This window comes from Eschscholzia californica, unplaced genomic scaffold, assembly GCF_041429995.1.
Source record: "Eschscholzia californica isolate CP2 unplaced genomic scaffold, dmEscCali1.0.p SCAF_4, whole genome shotgun sequence".
NCBI classification, from domain to species: domain Eukaryota; kingdom Viridiplantae; phylum Streptophyta; class Magnoliopsida; order Ranunculales; family Papaveraceae; genus Eschscholzia; species Eschscholzia californica.
In genome coordinates this window covers 12,633,860-12,658,514 of record NW_028238461.1, presented here as the reverse complement: position 1 = coordinate 12,658,514, position 24,655 = coordinate 12,633,860, and the positions used below count along the sequence as shown (strand labels likewise).

Genomic DNA, 24,655 nt, shown 5'->3' with positions numbered 1-24,655 from the left:
CTGTACTCAAGGATATTAAAGGAGAAGTTCTTGACGAAAGAAACATAATTTTTTCAATAGAGGAGGAAGAAGAGGTAGGTAACTTCCCTTCATCACACCTCTACCTTAGCCGTGGGACGGAACACCCAAGCCCAAACCAATTATTTAACTCGTATGCAGTTCTGGGAGAAGATTTTCATGTTTCAAATCATAAATTTCTGCCGCATCAGTTGCTGCCGATATTGGTTTCATCTCTTAAAAATCAATTAAACCCTTATTTTTGGAACGATTGTGTTGGTTATGATATTCAAATTCTCAAAGATAATTCTCTCGTTTATTATTCTTTACCCGACGAAGAAAAAAGGAATTCTCGTAACTTTGTTTGGAAACCAGGTGATTTGTTTGTTTTTGTTCATTCTGTTGTGTCTTCATGGGTTTCATCTCCTAAATTTCAGAGAAGCCTTAGAAACTCAATTGCTTTCTCTACAAGTTTTCGATCACCCTCGATGATGGACACTGAGACGTTTGCTTTTCCCGCTGAAACCTACCGACTTTTGAGTTTGGTCATCAATACCTTATATAGCGATAAGGAGTTATTCCTTCATGAACTAATTAGTAATGCTTCTAATGCTTCGAAAAAGATTCGATATGAAAGCTTGACACACTATGGCAATCTGGGAACAAGTGTTAAGTTTGGAATCAAGGATCTCATAAAAGCATTGGTTGTTGGTGTTGATGTTAGCATGATTGGGCAGTTTGGAGTTGGGTTTTACTCGGTTTACCTTGTTGCAGAGAAAGTTATCGTTACCACCAAACACGACAAGGAGGGACCATATGTATGGGAATCCCATACGGGTAAGTCTTTCATTGTTACCAAGGACACTTCTTGTAACAACCTAGGTAGAGGTACCAAGATTGTCCTCCATCTCAAGGATGACCAACTTCACTATCTTGACGACCTTAAGTTGATGGATTTGGGCAAAAAGCACCCTGAGGTTATCAGTTCTCCAATCTCCCATTGGACTGAGAAGATTTATGATAAGGTAGTTGATGAAGAAAATAATGATAACTGGATGTGGTTATTATCTGAAGTAATGCGTCCGACGCCCACAAAACTATCGGACAGGCGAAAGGGAATTATCGAGGGAGTAGAGACCAATTTTCCGACAACTTTTCACGGGTTCTTTATGTGGCATCTCACTGATAGTTTTCAAAAGGAATTCAATAACGTAGCGCTCTTAAACCTTGTTTGGGAAGTTGTCTATTCACCAAACTCCTACTGAACTTGAAGCCACAATAATAGAAATTGAGGAAGTCTCACCCGAAGCAGCTTATTGGATTGGAAAAACTTTACCTCGCCTTTGGGTTACTGCTTCTTTGGAAGGAACACGATTTGGACATTTAACAACTAATATTATTGAAAGATTCAATCCTACTCTGGCTGCACATGTTCATACTTCAACTAATTCGACTGCCTAAACCACAATTGAGATTGCTTTTTCGACTGAAGGAGTTTATTTTTATAACACCATTACCCGTGTTGGGTTCGAGCAATTGAATATGGAGTTCTTTAGGAAGTGTATGGAGACAGTGGAGAAGTCTATGAGAGATGCTAAGGTGAACATGATTAGCGTCCGTGATGTTATTCTTGGGGGTGGATCTAGTAGAATCCCAACAATTCAGCAATTGTTGCAGGACTTCTTCAATGGGAAAGATCTGGGTAGGAGTATTAATCCTGACAAAGATGTTACAATTCAAGCTCCTATCTTGAATGAGAAGATATTTAAAGCAGTTTTTTATACAATGATGAATTGGTTGCAGAAACTCAAAGTCGAATTTCCCATCGAGAAGAATGTAGTGTTAATGCTTTATTTCATCAAACTAAAAGACGACGGGCGATGCCGCAATTTATTGGACGTTTATACGTTGGTATGGCTTATGCGAGTATCTTGGCAATATATGATTCAAATTATAGTTGGTGATATGGTCTATATTTGTCTTCTTCGAAATTTCAGCAAATTTCGTGCAAAGTGGGAACTAAGGATCGCATTGTTGAGTCTCACTTGAGGGCAAGTTCGTTCTCGGACGGGGAGTATGATGGCGACCATCAACATGGGCCTCACGGCCAAGCCATTGGGCCTCACGACCGAGTCCATTAGGGTTAGATTTGAGTATTTCCTACTAAGTCTAGGTTTAGAAGTTTCTATGTTTGGGTATCTTTGATATTTAGGAATCCTAATTCGAGTCTATCTAGAAGTGTCTAAGTTCCTATAAAAAGAAGTTAGGTTGGTCTTTGTTATTCAGATCAGAGAATATTATCAACCAAGTTTATTATTATTCAAGTTATTAATCAAGTTTATTGTTTATCGTTATTTTATCAGTTTTATTTCGTTAGTTTAGTTTATTAACAATGGTGGATTCCACTACTTTTACGCTTCCGCAACAATCTACATCAAAAGAGGACAGTTCTTTTTTTGTTCAAAGAATAAGGAAGGTTGTTAAGACAATGGTTCAACTCTCTCCTTTGACCATCGGTTACTAATATCAATGTACCTCATGACGAAATTGAATACCATTAAATAACTTGACCAACATGAGTGTGTAAGAGTAAAAATAGATTTAATTCTGAGTGTAAATAACCGTGAACGGTGTCAGGTAAAAATGGTAAGTGCATATAATATTTTCCTAGTTTTATTGGGGAAATGTGGGTCAGTTTTAGCACTAATCTAGAAAATATGAAACGGATTAGAGACCAGGGTGTTACAAAGTGGTATCAGAGCTCTAGGTTCATCAATCCTAGGGGTTATGTCTAAGGCTTAAGATAATTAGAAGCAGTAGTGGCGCTTTAGTCCTTTTTGGGTCTTTGTGTGTGAAAGTTAATTTAGTTTCTCTTCTTGTTCTTTCTTCGTTAGATTCATGGATGGAGACAGAGTTACTGGTCGTGGCAGAGGACGTCGTAGTGCTCGCACCCAAGGAGGTGGTAGAGGTCGAGGTGTTATAGCTGAGGAAAGGTGGTCTACAGGACCAGAGGGTGCACAGCCAGAAGCCCATGCAAATCTTAGTTTCGGCGAAGGGCCAACTGTGACCTTAGGAGTTGAGGAATACAAAATATTGTTAATATCGCTATGCAAGTTGCGATGCGGGCTACACAAAATGCAACACCTGTAGGATAGGAACGTGTTGCAGAACCGACACCGGAAGTTGTCATGAACCAACGACAACAAGTTGAGATGACATTGTTGCAGTACTATCATGAGTTTAAGAAGATGGGGCCACCAATATTTGATGAGATTGGAGGACCTATAGAGGCATATGAGTGATGCAAGGACATAGATAGAATGTTCGTAGCATTTGAATGCAGCTAATTGGTGGGACACTCAGTCTAGGTTGGTGGATCCGTTGAGGTGCACTTGGGAAGAATTTAAGAATGCCTTCAAGGAAAACTTTGTTCCTTTCTCAGCTCGACAGACACTTAAGAGGGAATTTCAAGACTTGAAGCAAGAAGAGAATCAGTCCGTATTGGAGTATGAGAATGAGTTTCACAGACTCTCCCTCTTTGCTAGTTAACTAATCTTCACAGAGGAGGAAAAGATTGAGAGGTTTGTGAATGAGTTGTGTGACAACATTGCTAGGTACATCGTTGGACAACCGGGTTTCGACACCTATCAGAAGGTGGTTTCTTGTGTTAAGGTTCACGATGCTCGGATACAGGAGACAAAGAAGCAGAGAGGAATCAAAGTGCAAGGTAAAGGTGAAAAAAAGGGAAATGGTAGAAATATTAGGAAGGTAAAAATTTGCTATAGTTTGTCGTGCCAAACAACATTACTCATGATTAAAAGATAAAATTTGCAATCTTCAGTGACAGAAATTTCAGATTTGGATCGGCACGATTGGAATAGTAGACTCGAGATTGACTTTGAAATTGAACAGAAGAAACAAATCTTAGATACTCTAAATGGTTAAACATAGAAACAGAAGAATCAGAACTTAGCCCCATAACACAACATCATAATTGAAGATAACAATAAATCTAGGAACAGAGAGATTCTTATTATTATTATTACTCCAATCTTCATCTTCAGAGACAATAGCAGATGAATAAGTTCAGAAATCGAGGACGAAAGGATTCATTTTGTTGGTTTGCTCCTGAAGGAGTTGAAGGAGATGTCCTTCGACCAAGGTGACAATGCGAACAATTTGTCGGATAGGACAATTGATGTGGAAGATCATCAAGTCCGATTGATTTAGGGATCGTAGAGTTGTAGCTAGAGACCAACTACGATCGTCGAATTATGAAGTAATTCGCGGCTAACTTCGATCGGATCCTACAACGGGTTACACATAAGAGTGACAAATTGATCTAGGATATGACTAGTGGGAGTGAGATATAATAATGGGAGTGTCCCATAAACATATCTCATAGGCCTAAAAAGGAATTAGGCAAAGATAGTACAAAAAGGCCAAAAACAGGGTTTTTGGGCCTAGACCGGTTCGGGTACTTCTAGGACTCGGATTGGGCTGAATTTTGGAAGGTTAGTTGCTGATATAATAAACATTATATCTGCCAATTTTCGTGGTGTTTGGACACCTCCTCCTTAGGGAATTGAGAAAATACCAATAGTTGCTATTTTCGACTATTTCCCTAAATCTTATTCTAAAGGGTGTTTTAGGAAACCTAAAAGGAGGTGGATTCTTATTAGGGTTCTATATAAACACTCTTAGGGCAGAGAATAAGGTGTGGAATTTCTCTCTAAGCTTTCTTACTCTACCACATCAAGTAGAGAAGAGAAAGTGAGCTAATTCCCATTAACTATCTATCTAGTCAAGAAGAAAGGAGTTCTTCTTCCAACCACCATTGGTGTGCTAGCTATACAACAAGGTGGGAGATCAAATTGATTGCTCGTGTCCCAAGTAGAGGAGCTACACTTGAAGCTCTTGGTCTTCTTCAATCAATTCAACTAGTTCGAGGGAAAAGCGATTAAGGTAATCTACTATCTCCGTTAGTTTAATTACTAGTTTTGCATGTGATCCTGGGAATACTAGTGTAGACATTAGATGTCATATTTCCGCTATAAACACTAGTAGAAGGGTGCAAATCCCTACAGCTCCTTCTTCTTCAGGATATAATCGCTTTGTCTTAGATCTACAAACATAATTAACCCAAAACTATACGTTTTTTGACTGTTTGAGACCTCCATTACCCTATTTAAAACCATCAAACCACCCCAATAACTCCAATCCTACCTTCTGTCCTCCACTACCATCGACACACTTAACTTAGCATTTATTTTAATGGCTTCATCTACTTCGTCAAATGTGTATCAAAATACAACACCTGACCAAGAGACATTTTTTTTACTTTAACTCTTTTAATTTATTATGCGATTATCCTTTTTCAATTTTTACAACATTAAACTACATTTCTTGAAATAATGAATCAAGCAGTGTAAAAATTGATAACAAACTTATTTAGCACCAACTTCCTTACTGTGTAGTTCCTGGATTATACAGCCAAGAAAAAATTAAACTCTAGAAGTAATCAAGAGTAGAGAAAATCGAATCACAGATTAGTCCATTAATTTTAATCGAAATTTTAGGTGTGGTGAAGGAAGTAGTCCATCAATGGCGAAAATCCCTCACAGAGTTTGCTAATGCACACACTTCCTGAATTCAAGATGGAATGATCATAAATTCATAATACAATTATACTTCGGGTTTCTTCTATTAACATCACAAAAGAATAGCTTTTCAAATGGATATGATGGAGCCCGAATTCGGATCTAATTAAACTATAGAAGTGATCAACTCGAAATCTATATAATTGGATCTGTCGTGGCTTTAGTTATCAATTGGGAGTGTTATAAAACCCTCCCCTTTCTGTTAAAGGCGCCCACTTCGTAAGTACACCAGATTTGCCAGAAATATAGTTTATTTAACAAAAGGGTAAACTGGTCTTTACACAAAAACTAACGGTTTTTTTGTTAGATTTAACAGAACCTGGTGTAAAAAGTAATTATAAATAAAAAGTGGGGCAATATGTGAAATTCGATTATGAAAACTTGGGTGAAAAACGTAATTCTCCCTGGATTTTTTCATGAGTGGAGATTAATTATGAAAATTAATCTATAAATGCAATGGGTCCATCCATTTGATTTACGGGTACATTCGGTCTAAAAAAAGGTTTTCCGCTTAACATATCTAACAAAATGACCTTTAGTTTTTTTCCGCAACAACAAAATGACTTTTACAGTTTTTTTTTTAATTGTTTAGCTTGTGCTTCGAACCCTTGACCTCTAGGTGGAAGATTATACCTCTTACCACTCCAACCAAGGATTGTTGACGACTTTTACAGTTTTCACTATTCCTTAGCTGTGAATATATTGAAACTTTCTTCTTTAATTATTTTTTTTATGGAAATAGGCTTAGGTGGTCCTTGTTTTTCTTAACTTCTCAGATCTGAAATTTGAATTTGGGATCAATTCATTCTGATCACTTATCTACTTCTCCTCTATCTAATTAGTACATAGACCATACTTGAGACTTAAGTACCATCTAAGATGATCTAACAAAGTTCTTCGTACATTCTAGATGAATTTTTATATGCTTAGCCCATGTCAAGAACGACGAGAAAACGTATAATTAAAAACAATCACACAAAAGAGAGAAAGTATAATTTCCTTCCCTACACATATAAAAGTTCATATGTATATAATAGTAACCTAAGCTCACAATATAAAAGGCTAGCTCTTGATAAAAATTGAGTTAATATAACCAAAGAATTAATCAAATCAATTATTCAAAATCCATACACTTTAAAACTATGCATGAAATTAATTTTATGTACAAATCCAAACGAAAAATTAACCCAAAAATAATAAAGAATTAGGGTAACCATTACTATACAAGAAATAGTCTTAATCCCCATACCAATTAACAAATGGAAGAAGAATTTAGATCATTAAAATCATGAATAATTCTAAGGATTGAACTTGCTTTCTTACTAGCAATAGAAGTACCATGAGTAAGAAGATTATATAATGAATGCATAAGTGAAGAAGGTTTTTGTAATACTCCAATTACTTCTGATCCACCATTAATGCACAAAGAATGAAGAATCGAAACAGAGTATTCTTTAGCTTCTTCTGAAATTGATGAACTTTCTAATAATCCAACTAGTTTAGGCAAAGCTGATCTAATTCTTAATATAGCTAATGACCCTTCTTGTTTTTCAGCTAGAATTAATAAAACAGCTAATGATTCTGTTATAAACTCTGATGAATTGTTCGAAATCGAATTCGGGTTTAGAAGATCAATTAGTAATTTAATTGTTCCAGCTTCAATTACTTTCTTGTGATTTCCTTGATAAAAAACAAGACCCAAGATTCCAATTACACCACTTTTGCTTCCACTAATGTTAATTCTTGAATTATCTCTGATTAGCTCAAGTAATGATGGAATTACTTCGGGGATTTCTCCGATTAATTTTCGATGTTCTTCGATTGAAGAGAGATAAAATAAAGTAGTAGCTGCAATTTGTTTAGTTTCAATCTTTAATCCTTCTTTTAAAACATCCAAAATTAAGATTAACCCACCATTTTCGACGATTAATCTTTTGATTGTAGACTGTTTATGATTCTTAATAAGGTTTAGTATAGCTCCCATGGCGTTTTCTTGAGTTGATGAAGACAATGAAGAAAGTAAATTCAAAATGTAAGGAATTGTACCAGATTTTTCTAACCAGTATGAGATTTTGAAGTTGAAGGAATTCAATTTCCCAAGTAATCGAATTTCCGAAACTGATTTATTCCTATCTTCATCATTTCCTGTTGATAGATTATAAGTTAAAAACTCTGCTACCATTTTCATGGCTTCTTCCTCAATTGAACTTGATTTACTACTAGCTGATGAACTTGTTCTGGTTCTGTCATTTTGGTTCCGGTTATGAACTGGTTCTGAAGCTACTGTAATTCTATTGACTAAACAGTACTGATGAATGAGCTTTTGGATAACTAAATTTGGAACCAATTCTGTACTGGTTAATTTCTCCCCTGTTATGGGACAAACTTGGTTCCCAAATTTGAACCACTTTTTAATCGAACATCGATCGAATGTATGTCCACTTGAAATTGTCACTGGATTTTTCATAATTTCTAGAGAAATTGGACATAGAAAAGCTTCTGGTTTCAAACAATTTATTATTTCTTCGTAATTGCAGAATTTAGAGAGATTAGAAGATTTAGAACCAGAACAATTTTTGTCGATGAATTCGAAGATGACAACCCTAGAATAAATCATAAAACCCAATAAATTTCTCATGTAATTAACTTCTTTAGATTCATCAATAGATGACTCAATACTGATCTCTTCTTCCATGAACTCAATCTCCATATTACATTGGTTCCAAGTTTTAATCCCCAAGTAATCAAGAACCCGTTTAATCGAAATTGGATCAGGAATAACCCTGTTCTTAAATTGATTCAAAATCGAAATAACTTCAATTGATGCAATTTTATCATCTGGGTCCACTTGAAATTTCGCTTTCTCCGCTTGACTCGAAACAAAATCAACTATCTCTCTTACTTCGTAAGACAACTCGATCGAACTCGAACCTAATTGAATAACATTAAGAGCTTTTAAAATGGTTCTAATTATGAACCGGAACTCAATTGAAACCCGTTCCGCTTTCATTAAAATCCATAACCGAGAACCTTCACGAGTAAAATCTTGGAATAAGAATAAAATCCTCTGAAAAACAAGATGAATTTCGAAGAAACAAAGTTTAACGGATTCGGGTAAAACGGATTCGTTATCACGAATTTCTTCTAAAACAATGAGAAAATTAGAAACGAACCGGATCGTTTCTCGAACGTTTTTTCTAGACACGACGAAATTATGTGATCGGTAGTGGCAGATTTGGGAGGAAAGAGAGATGAGAGAAGAAAGAAGAGTGGTGGTGGAAATGTCTTGGCAAGGGTGAACCACCGGAAATGTCAGAATCCGGCGGTGGTGATCGGAGGAATTAGACCTATGAATCATTGAATGAAATCATTAAACATAAGAAGAAAACTATGGGTTTTTTTATGGAAATTTGGGTGCTAAAAGTTTGTTAAGATTTTGTAGTTTATAAGATTAGGGTTTTGACTAAGCTTAGTACAGTTGGGATTTGTTAGTTAGGGATCCTAGGTTTACTCAGATTTTTGGAGTCTTAATCGGAATAGGATACGCTCTAGGTTGGTGTTAATAACCGACTAATTCAGGTGAGTCAGATTACTTGTGCGAATAGAACCCATGATTTAGGTAGTGGTTGACTGGTTGTTGAGTTGAATATGCTATGTGGCCCGAAAGGGAGGGTCTGGCCAACTCCTAATGATTTGACATTTTCCTCCCAATACGACCGGAGCTATAGGAGCCGGACGCAATAGCTCGCAGCGGTGGGAATCGGTCCGGACCGGTCGGTACCGGACTCTAACTTCATCGAACCGGTCGACTCAGACATAAATTGTTGGTGACCACCTATTTACTCGGGCGGACTCGGACGGTCACTCTCAAGAATTCTTTGTCCATTGACCGTCCAAGACCGTTTATTTTACCGGGCCAGTCGCACACCGGACAGTCTCGGTCCGGACTTTTCAATAAAATTTACTTATATTCAGAACTTTTTTTTTATTACCACAAACAAAATTACTTACAAATAAAGATGTTTAACCAAGAAATCAAAAGTAAATATAAAAAAAAAAACACTGTTGAACATCATTTGACAAGATATAATTAAGCCATGTACTAATGTTTGGTCTTCCAGAAGACTATATGACTATAACCAACGACCATCATATATTTATGTCTATGAAACTTCTAAAAATGAGGACAGTTTAGTCGGTCAACCTATTCAGTCATTCGTACCGGTCGGTATTTAGACGGTCTATATTGGTCGGTCGGTTAGCGGTCGGTCTTTCGACGTAGAATTTTGACCGTGACCGTCCGCCAATTCTTTCGGGCAGATCGGACACTGACCGCTATGACCATCGGTGTTCATGGACACTTTTTATCTCGGTTGAACGGATCGAATATCGGTCTTCCAGATCTTTTTCCCACCCTACTCGCAGCCCGTGGCGGCCCCATTTAACATTTCTATGTCTTCAATAATCACAGGGGAATTGTATTTGATTGAAATTTAGTTGGGTTGTTATATTTATATCAGTAGTGGCATTCCAACTTTAACATTATTAAAAAAACTGTCATTCTTATCGCGTGTAAATCTATAATTTTACAAAACATCAAAAGTTCTTAAATGATTTTTTTGGGTAAATGGTATTTATATTCCATGGCCCTAAAATGTTGCAGGGTCATAGCCCAACTAAAGACATGACATAACTCATTTTCCACTCTCACAGCCACATCATCATTTGGGTCGTGTGCGGAAGCATTTAATTTTGAGATGTCTCAATTACATCTCTTTTGAGAGTCTTAAATGTCCTAGTCATCAAATTTATTTTTTGGACCAATTGAAAGTATTTCTTTCTCGATTACTTTTTCCTATTAAATCTATGTGTAACATGTGTAACTATTAGAATTTTTTTTGAGTTTTGCATTGGAGATGCTCTTTAAGATTTAGGAGATGCATTTGTACACACAAATCTACACTCAACATCTAATAATAAATTTTTCAACGAAAAAAAACATCTAATAATAAATTTCATTCTGTAAATTACTACATCCTTTGCAACAAAAAAAAAGTTTACTACACCCTTCAAGTTTTATCTCTTTTTGGGCTTACATTGTGATACTTTTCTTAAATCAATATTATTTTCTTTATAATAATAATATCTTCCTTACTTCATAGCTTTGGAAGCACCTCATTAGCTTGTTAGGAGTACTAAATTAGGTCAAGTGAAACTCACATTTGTCTTGAGATCCACTTTACATGCAAATTAATTTCTAAAACTAGAATTTAATTGATTTATCTGCCCAAGATAAGATAAACCAAAATTCTATTGATTTTACCCTAATAAACGACATAACCACACAACTTAATTAAGCTAAAAAAACATTTGCATAGATTTACATTTACACGAAGCCGATTAAAAATATAAACCGTACTTTCTCAAAGTTTGTGTTTGTCCCCTCAGGCAGAAAATAATTTGTATGTTTTGCAGTTTACAAGAGTTTTTGTCCTGTTCTGCTGAATTGTGTAATTTGTATGTTTTGGCGTTTTGCGATCCACCAGAGTTTTTGTCTTACTCTGCTCAATTGTTTCTTATTCTGACCTAACTATTAGACATATATTTTACTTGTTTTTTTGTTTTAGTAGACGAGTAAGTCTAATCAGTGTCAGAGTTACGAAAGTACACACTACTAGTTGTAGTTTGAATAAGTTGATGGTTGATGCACAGCTTATTAACTTGGAGTTTCATAAGAGGATCCATCTTCAGCCCATGGTTATAAAGTTGTTTTTCTTTTCAACAACAAAAAGTTGTTGTGAAAACACAAGAAAGATTTCTGCAATTTTAAAAATTTTGAGTTAGAAACTCTGGCTTTTCTCCCAAAGGTTTTTAACACAAAATTGGGCCGAAATAAGAACCGATCTCAAAGTTGGCGAAAAATAGAAGGCAGGTCCAAAGCGTCAGAAGGTATTTATATTTCATGGCCCGGAAATGTTGCACGGTCATAGCCCAACTAAAGACATGGCATAGCTCACTTTCCACTCTCACAGCCATTTGATCATGTACTGGAAATTTTCTTGTGTACCGGAAATTGGTTTATGTACTAGTCATTTGGTTATGTACTAGACACTTTTTTACTGAGATTTTTCTTGTGTACTGGGAATTGTTTTATGTACTAGCCATTTGGTTATGTACTAGACACTTTTCGAATTTCTCTCTAGATTTTTCCTCTCTCTAAAATTTATTTTTTTCATATTTTTCTCTCTACATATTTACTATTTTTATTCTTTTTAATTCTGTTCAAACATATTTTCTCTCTCCAATTTTACTATTTTCCGTTTCTCAAACATTCTCGCCTTTATATGTTGGTAGATTTTTCAAAAGATTTTTAATGAAAAAGATTGATTTTCAGAAGTCAATAATCTTTCAAAAAGATAAAGAGTGAAAGAATATAATCGACTTCGGAATATTTGTAAAGAGGAAAAATTTACATAAATTTTTTTAGAGAGAGAGAGAGATATTAGAAGTTGATAAACTTTTAGAAAGAGAGAGAGGAAGAAGATAATCAACTTCGGAAGATTAGTTTAGAGAGACAGAGAGAGATGAAGAATTTTTAAAAAGAAATTTAGCGGGAGAGAGGAAGATTAGTTTAGAGAGAGAGGAAGAAGATAATCGACATCCATGATTTTCTGAAGGTTTCAGAGAGAGAAAGAAAACGAGAAGAGAGAGTTCGCCAGGCGGGATCCCAAAATTTCGCCCAAAAAATTTCGAATTTCAAACCAGGGGCAAGAGGGGGAGAAAAAAAATGAAAACCAGGAAAAAATGAGTTGTCTTGGCATTTGGATTGGAAATGAGTTTCTGGTCGGAAATAGTCTGCACACTCATTTCCCCCCAAATTTTGGATCTCTCATTCAGTTTTTGTTTCTCCCAATCCCTCCCACCACTACTTATTTTCACACAAATGCTATCACCGGCAACCTGTCAAAAAAAGTGCATAGTAATCTTCTTCCTCTACTCCCACGACCACCATAGGCCAATCAACACCTCCCATGAATTAAAACTTAGGTCTCGACTCTCGACCTCAGTCATGATAGAGAAACAGAAAGGGAAAAAGATATAAAGAGAGAGAAAGAAAGAGACAAAAATAATAATGGTGGTCGGAGGTGGTGGTGGGAATAAAGAAGTAGTTGCCCACAAAAGAAATTAGACAAGAAGTATGCACAAATAAGGTGTGCGCCTTTATAAATATTAGATTTTGTGTGTCGTGTATCTAATCGTGTGCCTTAAAGCAAGAAAGAAGATGTGTAATTTTTTCTTTCTAATTCCTGGCAATAACAGTCTGTCGAAACGAAGAGAATAAGTGTTGGGGGTTTAGCCAACAAAAGAAAAAATAAAAACCACCCAAAATTTTATACCCTTCAAATATTATGCCTACAAGACTTAGTTTCAACAAGACATATTTTCAGATTTTGTACTTGAAAGAGAAAGAGAAGCTAGCCGTTAAGGGCACAACTAATTTTACCATAATCATACCCAATTAGTGTGTGGTTAAAAAGGACTTGGTCAAAATCTTTGAACCAAATGAAAGATGAGTGGTGTGTGTCAATAGTAAAACAAGTTGTGTCTTTAAAACTTTCCAAAAATATCATTCTGGCGGTGCCTTCAAATATTTTTTTGATACGAACTGTCACGTACCTAGTTGTAGGTATAACTGGGCCTTATATAGGGCCTACCAAAGAAACTGAGGCATCCTATCGAGTAGAGAAATTCGCTACCTCTTATTTTCGGGTGGATGATGTCAATCGAGAACTCAATCAATAGCTAAAGTCCGCGATAACAACTCATCAATGGTTGTTATTTTGATAACAACATTCTTAACTTTTTTTCTTCGAGCAACTTGACACGACGTAATGTGGCCCTTATAAATCATAAATGTTCCTATTGGTCCATACGATTATTTGTCACTGATATGCTATCCAGACACACACCGATTGCTACTCCAATTTACTTATTTCATACTTGTATTAATAAAGTCTTGCTAAAAGTCAAAAGCGAAAGAAATTTTTAGGGACAATTTTACAAAAAATGTTCCTTAAACAGTTATTCGATTGAAATTAAACTTTCAACAATAGGAATCGAAATTATTCATCACCTCTGATTTTCGATCTCGAAGAATCATACTTTTAAGTTCAAATGGTTAAATAATTAGAGAATTTCAACTTAAAATTTAATAAATTTCATAATAACATTAAGTTTCATAAAATTTGGAACCCCATAATTCAGGTCGAAATCAAACCCAAATTTAAAGCCGACAATGGGATTGTATTGGTGAAATTTCTTCGTCTTTGGGCTCAAATTTTTGGACATACCATCATTTTTGTTGTGAAATAAGGTTCATAATAGGAAGGGCAGAAGGGGTTGAAGAAGCGGTGGGGTTAGGCTGGACAAGTCACAGTGCTAGCTAGAAATGTGTTGGGATTAGCTAGGGATGGTCCTGATTGGATATCAAGAAGCGGCTGTCAAATCTTAAACCCTAGATATGTACAAGGCCAGATGAATCCATATCTAAGCAGTATAAGTCCACCTTCTAATTTATTTATTTATTTTAATTAAAAGGAACTCAAAAATATCAAAATAAAAAAAGAAATGAAGGAATGGCAAGAGATTTGGAAAATAATTAGGTAATTAAGAATCTAATTTTAATTAAAATATTTAAATATTATAATGGAAATTAATTAGTTTAATTTATTATATTAGTAATAATTAGAATTATATTACTTATTCAATTTCCTTAATAGGGTAGTCAACTATGATCAACTGATCCTTGGGTTGAAGCTGTTTAATTTGGCAGAAAATAACAATATATGCTACCCCAACAAACTGTTTCACCCATTTTGATATGACATATCTTTCCATTTTTTTATACTAAAGTTTTGATTGAGATCACTTTGCTCTTTTCCTTTTTTCCTTTTTAGGAACTTCTTTCCTATATAAGTTTACTTAAGATCTTATTTATATTTCCAACATGGTAAGGTGACACTATTGTGACCGACGTTAAAGTGATACTCTTATGACCGACACATGTTTTGACGCTTAATTTTTTACTTATATTTCCAACATGTGCACTTGATTTTTCACTAAATCATGTCCATGAGTTTACTTATTGCCCTTGGTTAGGTGTATAAGATCATTACACAACAACAAGATACATTCTAAATTGTATTAAAAGACACTCCTAATTAAGTAGTTGGTCAAGAACTAATGGGGATGCCAATCAAGAAGCTCTTTCCAATATCATTATTGTTCTTCAAAACAATACAAGATGTTTATAGTTGTATATCTGCATGGGTGCACCAATAGGAACATATTATTAAAAAGAAAGACAGGTTACTGCATACTCACATGGTCCATATCTATATGTATCCACCTTATTCACAAGCCCTTCCAAACACACCAAACTCTAATCACATGCATCTTTCTCATTTGTCTCTTTTAAACATTTCAAATCAATCACCCATTAATAGAAAAATAAAGGGTTGATTCCCATTTTGCCTCCAATAGATCAATTTTTGTTTGGCTCTCTACATTTGACCAACTTCAACTTTGACCCCCTTTTAACTTCTTAGGTGTTGTTTGTTTTTTCGTTAACTCTAAATCTGGAATCTGAAATTAACAATGTCTAATTACTTATATAATTTGAGTATTTGCATGTGTTTACTTCTCTAATCAATCCCGACCTTAAAACAAAGTCTTCTTTTCAAATTCAGACTTGTTTTAAAAGCTGAAAATATATACATTGAATATGAACACTTGTTTTAAGATCTTGATATAAAAGCATACAAAACAACTAAAATTGCATGCCTAATCATTTCATTTTTCAGATTTATAAAAAAACAAACGGTACCTTAGTTAAGAAAATGTTAGCTCTGGGTTTCAGATTTTCTAATTATATTCTTTTTTCTTTTTCTCTCCATGTTTCTTCACCATCCTCTTATTTCTTTCCCTACTCTCCTTCAGCGTTGATCATTCACAAAAGGCACCATAGGAAGTTTGGCGAAGGATCTCTCTCTCTCTCTCTCTCTCTCTCTCTCTCTCTCTCTCTTTGATCTATTGTGCGAAGGTCTAGGAAAGGAAGAGAGGGTTTCCTCTCTCCCTCAATCTGATCGCTCACCCTCGAGAGAGTAGTATCCTCTCTTTCCCTTTCTCACGTTTTGCAACAAGAGAGATAGAAAGCGCAGCTACCGTATTTTATTATTGATTTTCTCTCATCCGGGAGGGCCTGCTGTTTACTTGTGCATTTTGTTCTTTTTTCTCAAAGAAAGTATGTGAGAAAAATATAAGAGAAAAACAGGGAAGCAGAAAAGTGAAACTTAACAATCTACAAGTAATAGTACGGAGCAATAATTGAATTGGTCAACAATAGAGGACCAAACAGACGAGTTGGTACCGTCTTGGGGGTTAAATGTGAAGTTGCCCAAAAAGAACAATTAGAGCGCCAGCCAAAACCCATCTAGTAATTTGATAGGTAAAAGACAACCATATTTTGGGAGATAGTATCACTACTAGGCAGGTTATAAACAAGTTGGAACTCTCATTAGTATAAATAATCCAACATTATCTAACAAGCTCTTACACCTCTCTCTCTCTCTCTCTCTCTCTCTCTCTCTCTCTCTCTCTTCTTCTTCTTCTTCTTTCTCATGGCATTTTCCAAAGTAGTAGTACTATTGTATCTTGGGTTCTTCATTTCTTGTAATATTAATGAAGTTTTATCAGCTCGAAACCATCCTGAACCTTATAACCCACCTAATCTAAAGCGTTTAACTGATTTATTTCCTACTCAAACATACAAACAAGGGTTTAGTGATCTTTTTGGAGCATCAAATATTAAGTTGAAAGAAAATGGATCCTCTGTTGATATCAATCTTGACAAATATACAGGTATATATATATACTTTGTGTTTTGGAATTAATAGTAGATATATAGAGTGTTCTTACGTAAATAATTATGATTGTTAATTTTGGGTTAATTATTTGATTAAATAGGGTCTGGGTTTATCTCCCAAAATCGTTACCACTACGGATTCTTTAGTGCAGCTATGAAGTTGCCTGCTGGAAGTTACTCAGCTGGCGTTGTTGTTGCCTTTTATGTGAGTGCAACCTCTCCCTCCCTCTTTATATATGGTTGGCTCAGATTTTCAAAGCATCTTTCTCTCTAAATATCTTGTTATGGGTCGACCACAATTCAATCGCTGAAGTAGTGGGCCCAAATTTTCTAACATTTTTTTTTCTAAAATATCTGACCCCACTACAGTTCAATGACTGATGTGGTTGATCCAGATTTTTCAAATATCGATTCTCTTTATATACATTGGGCCGACCATAGTTTGACGCTTAATGTGGTTGGTCAAGATTTTCCACGCACCCTTTTCTCTCTAATATATTATGATCATACCACTTCAAGCGTTAGGTTGTGCTTGGTCCACATTTTCGCGTCATGCATCATTTATGTATATTTATTATGTATGTGTGTGTTATGCGTGCTAAACGATGATGATGGTTATGATCGAACAATCGATCAGTTATCGAATGCAGACGTATATCCTAGGAGCCATGACGAGATTGACTTCGAATTGTTGGGACATTCAAATACTACTAGAAAAGAATGGATATTACAGACTAATGTATACGGTAATGGAAGTGTCAGATACACCGGAAGAGAGGAGAAATTTCGTGTTTGGTTTGACCCAACTAAAGAGTTCCATACTTATTCGGTCGTTTGGAATAGTCACCATATTGTGTAAGTTATCTTCCATAACTATGCAATTTTACTTATTGTCATGTCAGAATCTGTTTTTAAAAATCTCAGATATCATTACTATTTTTTTACATACGATATTATTGCTATATCAAGTGGGTACACGGGTATAGAATAACATATATTAATTCATGAATGAGTTCAAATTAAGAGCATGTAATATTATAAATTAACAATAGCATATTCATACTCTTTTAGTCCAAAAACATCTTTAAAACTATTCCTTTCGCGTGTGAAAATCACTCTGTCGACCAATCATATCCTCACCTCTAAACTTCGTGCATGAATCAAATTCATATAATACATACACAATTTTTGTTATTTAATAATATATAGCTAACGAATAATTTCTTGTTTTCAAGAATGATTGATAATAAATTAATCATTGTACTATAATTTAGTAATTAATTAATTAAGCATTTTTATGGTGCAGGTTTTTGGTGGACAATATACCATTAAGACAGATCATAAATACTAAATCCATGTCCCCAGCTTATCCCTCAAAACCCATGTCATTATATGCCACAATATGGGATGGATCTGGCTGGGCTACTGATGGTGGGAGATCAAGAGTAGATTATAACTTAGCTCCATTTACTTCTTCATTTCGAAAACTCCAAGTTGAAGGATGTATTTTGAATAAAAATCAAGCAAGACCAACACCACCACCGCCACCGGCAATGGCATCGTCACCAACACCGGCAATGACACCAACACCACCACCTATTCCTCCTCCATCACCACCACCACCACCACCTTCTCCTGCTTTTTTGTGTAGTAAGAGCAAAGGTGGTATGAGGGCAGTAGAAGGAGAAGATGTTTTGAAACTAACAGATGAGCAAAAGAAAGCAATGGATGAAGTAAGGGAAAAGTTTATGACTTACTCATATTGTAAAGACACTAAAAGGTTTAATGTTTTACCACCTGAATGTAATGATAGTTAAACCATACAAAAAAGAAAAATGTGGTTTTAGGGTTTTCATGTTTATATCCTATGGTATAAAGGGTACATAAAATTTATTTATTTTTTAAATATAAAATATTGTAACAATTCTTTTATATATAAATTGATTTTTTTCATGTGTTTATTGTTATTTGTATTTTTGAACCTTTACTTTGAAATCATGGATACTACAATGTCAACTTCCAGAGGATGAACTGTTTGAATTATGGAGCTATCCGTAGTGACCGAAGAGCCTATACCAAAACAACAATACTATCGAACAAATGGCATTTTCCATATTGGAAGTCAACTCCTTACTATTGGGGCTTTTCTAATGGTAATGACTTTTAGGGAGCCTCTAACTTTTCACAAGGCCACCCACATATAACATGAAAAATCTATAGGCACCCTCTGTTTGGGTATAGGTAGTTAGGTAACCCTTGGACCGAAGGCAGCCCGGTCGCCTTTGAGTTGGGCCAGTATGGGCACCCACTTGACTGGACAAAAACTAGCCTCCATCAAATCGCCTTTGACTTGAGCTCACACAGGCACCCATTTCACTGAACGGAGTCTAAGCTCCATCCGCATTAACAAAAATCGCCTTTGACATGGGCCCAGACAGGCATCCATTGCACTGGATGACTGGACGGTGTCTAGGCTCCATCAAGGCATCAACATTAACAGAGATTGCCTTTGACTTGGGCCCACGGAGGCACCCATGTCACTGCAGCTCCCGCCGCATTAGCAAAGATCGCCTTTGACTAGCTTAGGCTAACACGAGCACCCATTAACAAAGATCGCCTTTGACTAGCTTAGGCCAACACAAGCACCCATCTCACTGCACGTAGTCTAGGCTCCATCAGTATTTACAAAAATCGCCTTTGATTTTTGCCCAGGCAGGCACCCATTTCACCAGACCGGGTCAAGGCTCCATCCACATGAAAGATCACCTTTCTTTTGAGCCCATGCGTTCACCAACTTTGCGGGACAGATTAGGCTCCATCCGCATTAAACAAATAACAGAGTCTCGACTTTGAAGTCAAAGATCCACAGGGCACCCGTAGGTAGGGGTGGGAAAAAGATCCTGAAGACCGCTATCCGACCCGCTCGACCGAGATAAAAAGTGTCCATGAACACCCGATGGTCATAGCGGTCAGTGTCCGACCGGCCCGAAAGAATTGGCAGACGATCACGGTCAAAATTCTATGTCGAAGGACCGACCGCTAACCGACCGACCAATATAGTCCGTCTAAATAACCGAACGGTACGAATGACCGAATAAGTTGACCGACTAAACTGTCCTCATTTTGACCGTTGAATTTTTATAGACATATGAATATATGATGGTCGTTGGCTATAGTCATATAGTCTTCCGGAAGACCAAACCTTAGTACATGGCTTAATTATATCTTGTCAAATGATGATCAACTGTGTTTTTTTCTTTTTTATATTTACTTTTGATTTTTTGGTTAAACATCTTCATTTGTAAGTAATTTTGTTTGTGGTAATAAAAATAAAGTTCTGAATTTAAGTAAAATTTATTGGAAAGTCCGGACCGAGACCGTCCGGTATCCGACTGGCCCGGCAAAATAAACGGTCTTGGACGGTCAATGGACAAAGAATTCTTGAGAGTGACCGTCCGAGTCCGCCCAAATAAATAGGTGGTCACCAATAATTTAGGTCCGAGTCGACCGGTTCGATGAAGTTATAGTCCGGTACCGACCGGTCCGGACCGGTTCCCACCCCTACCCGTAGGCTAAGCTGCGAACATTTTAGCCTCCTCTCTTCATTAACCACCATAACAAAATCTCACTCAAACTAAAAACTTGGTATATAATAAGACAAGGAAACCAACTTTCAACGATAAAATCTTTTCATTAGAGAAAAATCGATATTATTATTATTATTATTATTATTATTATTATCATCATCATCATAGTTTAATCGATCATAGAACTAGTTCCACAATAAGAATCATAACAAACACGGGTTCTTATCGCTCGCAGTTTTAATGGAAAATTTTTTCATAACCAAGCTGGATTCTTCAAAGGAGTAACAACAGCTTTAACTTGTAAATAGTTGTTAAGACTGTAAATTCCTTTTTCTCTGCCATGACCACTCATCTTATACCCACCAAATGGAATTGCAGCATCAAAAACATCAAAACAATTTATCCAAACTGATCCAACTTTTAATGCTCTCATCATTCTGTTTGCTATGTCTAAATTCTGTGTGAATACTCCAGCTGCTAATCCGTATCGACTATCATTCGCTCTTTTTATCACCTCGTCAATGTCCCTAATAACAAATCCAATTCAAAAAATATAAATCAGTCAATCCCCGCAAAAGAACGTCCGAAATGATGAAAACCGATAAGCAAAAAATGGGAAAGAGTTGGGAGGTTCTTGGCTTACTTGAATTTCAGAATGGTTTGTACTGGTCCGAAGATCTCATCCTTAGCAATCAACATATTATCCTAATTTACATATGAATATATGACTGTTAGCTTTGTGCTATTGTTTTAGTTTGGTTTAGAGGAATTTTTTATATTGAAGTTTTTCGGGTGAATTTTTACCTTGACATTTGAGAAAACAGTAGGCTGAATGTAGTATCCTTTGTTGCCAAGTCTATCTCCACCTGACTCAAGACTAGCGCCATCTTCAACGCCCGATTTTATGTATTTCAAGATCTTTTCAAATTGTTTCTCATCGATCTAAGTTTTCAAACGCAATGAATCCATATCAATAAGCAGATCCAAAGTTAATATGTGTGTGTGTGTGTGTGTGTATAGTTTGATCGAGTATTTACCTGAGGTCCTTGCTCAACGCCGTTCTTAAAAGGATCACCAACGACCCGTTTCTTAGCAAGCGCCTTTGCTTTCTCTACAAACTCATCGTATACCCGTTCATGAACAAATGTACGAGAACCAGCACAACAACATTGTCCCTATAGACCACCAGAGTTATTGTCGCGATCAATAATTTATGCACAATCTTAACTTGTTATACTCGGAAAAAAGAAAAGAAATATGGGTAAAAGCATGTGTACTTGATTAAAGAATAGAGCAAAATGTGCCATTTCGACAGCTTTATCAACATCAGCATCGTCAAAAACAATGAAGGGGGATTTCCCTCCAAGCTCTAGAGTAACTGGTTTAAGATTGCTTTTCGAAGCCAATTCAAGTACAACCTTCCCGGTTGCAGTTGATCCAGTGAATGCTAGCTGCAAGTAAGTAATTTTCAAAATATGAACTCAAAACGTTAACATCAAATCCGCAAGTCTAGACCAACGAGAAGTTGTGAGATTCAAACCTATGGGTAAAATGGACTAGTTCGGAAATATTTCGAGATGCATGAGTTGACCTGCGCTATTTTACGTATCTTCTTTGAAACCATTTATGATTCATATTAGATTCTTATCTAAGTTCCTCAATGACTTAGACAGCTCATTTGAAATTCAAAATTGTCCAAAATTTGGTGATTTATGGGTATCTAAGAAGAGCTAATTCAAGGCCGAAGACCAAAACATGTCGTTAAGAGATACAGAGATAAGTTCGAAAACAATCATTAAGCTTTAATATACCTTGTCAACATCCATGTGACTGGCAATACCTGCACCAACAACTTGACCAAATCCTGAAACGATATTAAGGACACCAGGAGGAAGCCCAGCCTGCAACAAATATCACACAATACCACAGGTTACTCAGACAAAAATCTTCAAATATATCATTGAAAAAGAGTTGAAAGAACTGTACAAGATTTGAAAGACTTTGAAGCTAGATAGGATAGGTATGGTGTGACTTACTTCATGGAGGAGATTAGATACGTAAAGAGCCGATAACGGTGTCAACTCTGCAGTTTTTAGTACGACAGTATTACCCGTTGCCAAGGCAGGTCCAACCTTCCAAGCAAACATAAGAAGGGGAAAATTCCATGGAATAATCTGCCCAGCTACACCAATTGGCTCATGAAGTGTTTGAACATGATACGGCCCGTCTGCTGGAACTGTTAGCCCATGGATCTTGTCTGCCCAGCCTGTATTTCCATAAAGCAACACAAGTTGAGAACGGGTAAAATGTAATGCAATGTATAATATATATATATATATATATATGTAGGTAGTTATCGCGTCTCTTACTAACCTGCATAATATCGGAATAAACGGGTAAGCATGGGTACTTCAATTCCTGCAGCTTGTTCAAATGGTTTTCCATTATCCCATGTCTCTAGAGCTGCAATTTCATCGTTATGCTTTTCAAGCAAATCGGCGAAGCGTAATAATATCCGAGATCTTTCCTGCAAAAGTTACAAAACGCCAACAAACTTTGAGACTACAAGGTTTTTTATTAACAAATGAAAGAGGAATCGAAATTTTTTTCAGGGAATTACATAAGCTGTCATTCTAGGCCATGGCCCTTCATCGAAAGCTTTACGAGCAGCAGCCACTGCACGATCGACATCTTCTAGCTCACCTTCTGAAACATGAGCTATCACTTCTCCGGTTCTAGGATCCAATGTTGGAAAAGTTTTTCCTGAAACACAACATAATATTGAAAGACTATTTAACCTGAAAAAGAGAACACCTTAGCAGTTATCAATATTGTCTTCGCTTTTGACACCCAGGCCCAAGCTCAATTGGTATGGTACGGGGTTTTGTTCCCGGCAAAGGCTCTGAGCCCACCCAGAAGGCCTCGAGACTTATTAACTTTGAATACCCGCCTAAAGCCCAAGCTTTGGGCGCTCCCCCAAGCGATATTGGACTACTACAAAGAATCAAACTCTATAAGTTTTTCAGGAGTGAAAGATTTCGGAAAACTCACCTGATGCAGCATCGACAAATTTTCCATCGATTAAAAGTTGTGTATGTTTTACTTGAACAGTTGGAGCAATTGGTTCGTCGATTGAAACATTTGTGCTAAACCTAGAGATGCCTCTTGTCAATCCAGAGTTCTTACCTAAAGATTATATTGGCATAACTTTAGTAACAACTAAGCAAATCTTCATGAACTATAACTCGAAATGAACAATCGAAAATTACTACAAACATTGATTCGAAAAAAAAAAAAGATTAAGCATTATATCAAACAAAAAGAGTTCATTCAGGAAAAGAGAATACCAAAAGATGAACAAGAAGAACTCCTCAAGTCAAGGAGAAATGAAGCATAATTTAGTTATTTATTATTTGAAAATTAAGATTATATCATATCCTAATGAAGGGTTAAGTCCAATTTGATACATATGGGAAGACCCAAGCCTTAACGATTATCGATACTGTCTCTGTTTTTGAAACTCAGGCCCAAGCCCAATAGACACAGGTTTTTGTTCCCGGCTAAGGTTCCATAAGCTCACCCAAGCCTTAACAGTTATCGATATTGTTCTTGCTTTTGACACTCAGGCCCAACAGACACTTACGAGCACCCACCTCTAGCCTTGGCCTCTGACTAAAGGAGTAACTCTATCTATCCCATGGAAGATATTTAAACATAGGAAGTAAGGGATGATAAGATCAACAAGGGATTCTTTTGTTTTTCTCTCTCTCTAAATACTGTTAAACTAAGAAACAAAAACTCCCATTAAATTCCTAACAGAAACACTAAAAATTAGGATCTGATATTTCAATTAGATCAACAAACTATCTATCAAAATACAGAGCAATTTGAGAATTGGGTATTGGAATTTAATCAAAAACAAATTTGGGTTTAGATAGAGAAATGAAATCATTTATCTAATCAGATTGTATTATAGAAAAATTAACCATAATATGAATCAGATCAAACCCATCCTTCACCAACCCACACACAATCTAGAGATAGAAAGAGAAACCCATTGAACACATTAAAACAGAGATATAACAAATTAAAATACAATAAAAAAAAAAGGTAAGGGAAAGATTTGATTTTGATTTTACCAAGAAAATTGGAAGAAGAAGAAACTAAAGATCGAGAGAGGAGTGAGGAGATTCTACGAGCAGCAGCCATTAGAGAATATTATGAAGAAAAGTAGTAATAAAGAAAAATGAACTTTTTTTCTCTCTCTAAGTCTCTATCTAAAAAACAGACAGATTCTGTCTATCCCTGTATGTATGGCTGTATATAAATAATCTTAAAGATTGAGCATATCATCAAAATGGGATACCAAAAAGAGAAGTAGGTAAACTTTTTGTGTGTCTACCCATTTACATGATAAACGCTATCTATATAGGTATGCATTATTGTCATCTAACCCATATTGGAATAGTTTTGAATCTTTCATTGAT

The 24,655-nt window shown here is 36.0% G+C and overlaps 2 protein-coding genes and 2 pseudogenes across 4 annotated transcripts; 2 read left to right on the top strand and 2 right to left on the bottom strand.

The window, feature by feature from the left end:
* Positions 1-485: 485 nt before the first annotated feature.
* On the top strand, positions 486-2,390 carry LOC147542810 (heat shock cognate protein 80 pseudogene; annotated as a pseudogene). Its single transcript, XR_015224286.1, has one exon. The product of XR_015224286.1 is annotated as a heat shock cognate protein 80 pseudogene (transcript).
* Positions 2,391-6,726: 4,336 nt separating this feature from the next.
* LOC147542809 (U-box domain-containing protein 18 pseudogene) lies at positions 6,727-9,070 on the bottom strand (annotated as a pseudogene). The gene has a single exon (XR_015223586.1). The product of XR_015223586.1 is annotated as a U-box domain-containing protein 18 pseudogene (transcript).
* Positions 9,071-16,274: 7,204 nt separating this feature from the next.
* LOC147542808 (putative xyloglucan endotransglucosylase/hydrolase protein 33) lies at positions 16,275-18,537 on the top strand. Its single transcript, XM_086636039.1, has 4 exons — positions 16,275-16,577; positions 16,683-16,786; positions 17,219-17,436; positions 17,888-18,537. Exons 1-4 carry the CDS (start codon positions 16,337-16,339, stop codon positions 18,396-18,398), a joined length of 1,074 nt encoding a protein of 357 aa, XP_086492165.1. The 5' UTR covers positions 16,275-16,336; the 3' UTR covers positions 18,399-18,537.
* A 1,715-nt stretch (positions 18,538-20,252) lies between these two features.
* Positions 20,253-24,609, bottom strand: LOC147542807 (aldehyde dehydrogenase family 2 member B7, mitochondrial-like). The gene is made up of 11 exons (XM_086633188.1): positions 24,308-24,609; positions 23,220-23,354; positions 22,789-22,931; positions 22,542-22,695; positions 22,205-22,434; positions 21,980-22,069; positions 21,446-21,619; positions 21,206-21,343; positions 20,973-21,110; positions 20,812-20,873; positions 20,253-20,695 (listed from the first exon to the last, which is right to left on the bottom strand). Exons 1-11 carry the CDS (start codon positions 24,375-24,377, stop codon positions 20,422-20,424), a joined length of 1,608 nt encoding a protein of 535 aa, XP_086489314.1. The 5' UTR covers positions 24,378-24,609; the 3' UTR covers positions 20,253-20,421.
* Positions 24,610-24,655: the final 46 nt, after the last annotated feature.

What these genes read in the sequence shown, in the direction of transcription:
- LOC147542808 (XM_086636039.1), top strand. Translation starts at nt 16,337, where the DNA reads ATGGCATTTTCCAAAGTAGTAGTACTATTGTATCTTGGGTTCTTCATT. An exon ending in CAATCTTGACAAATATACAG is followed by an intron (nt 16,578 to 16,682) that starts GTATATATATAT and finishes TTGATTAAATAG; the next exon opens with GGTCTGGGTTTATCTCCCAA. An exon ending in GCGTTGTTGTTGCCTTTTAT is followed by an intron (nt 16,787 to 17,218) that starts GTGAGTGCAACC and finishes ACAATCGATCAG; the next exon opens with TTATCGAATGCAGACGTATA.
- LOC147542807 (XM_086633188.1), bottom strand. Translation starts at nt 24,377, where the DNA reads ATGGCTGCTGCTCGTAGAATCTCCTCACTCCTCTCTCGATCTTTAGTT. An exon ending in GGCCTAGAATGACAGCTTAT is followed by an intron (nt 22,696 to 22,788) that starts GTAATTCCCTGA and finishes TAACTTTTGCAG; the next exon opens with GAAAGATCTCGGATATTATT. An exon ending in TATCTAATCTCCTCCATGAA is followed by an intron (nt 22,070 to 22,204) that starts GTAAGTCACACC and finishes TATTTGTTGCAG; the next exon opens with GCTGGGCTTCCTCCTGGTGT.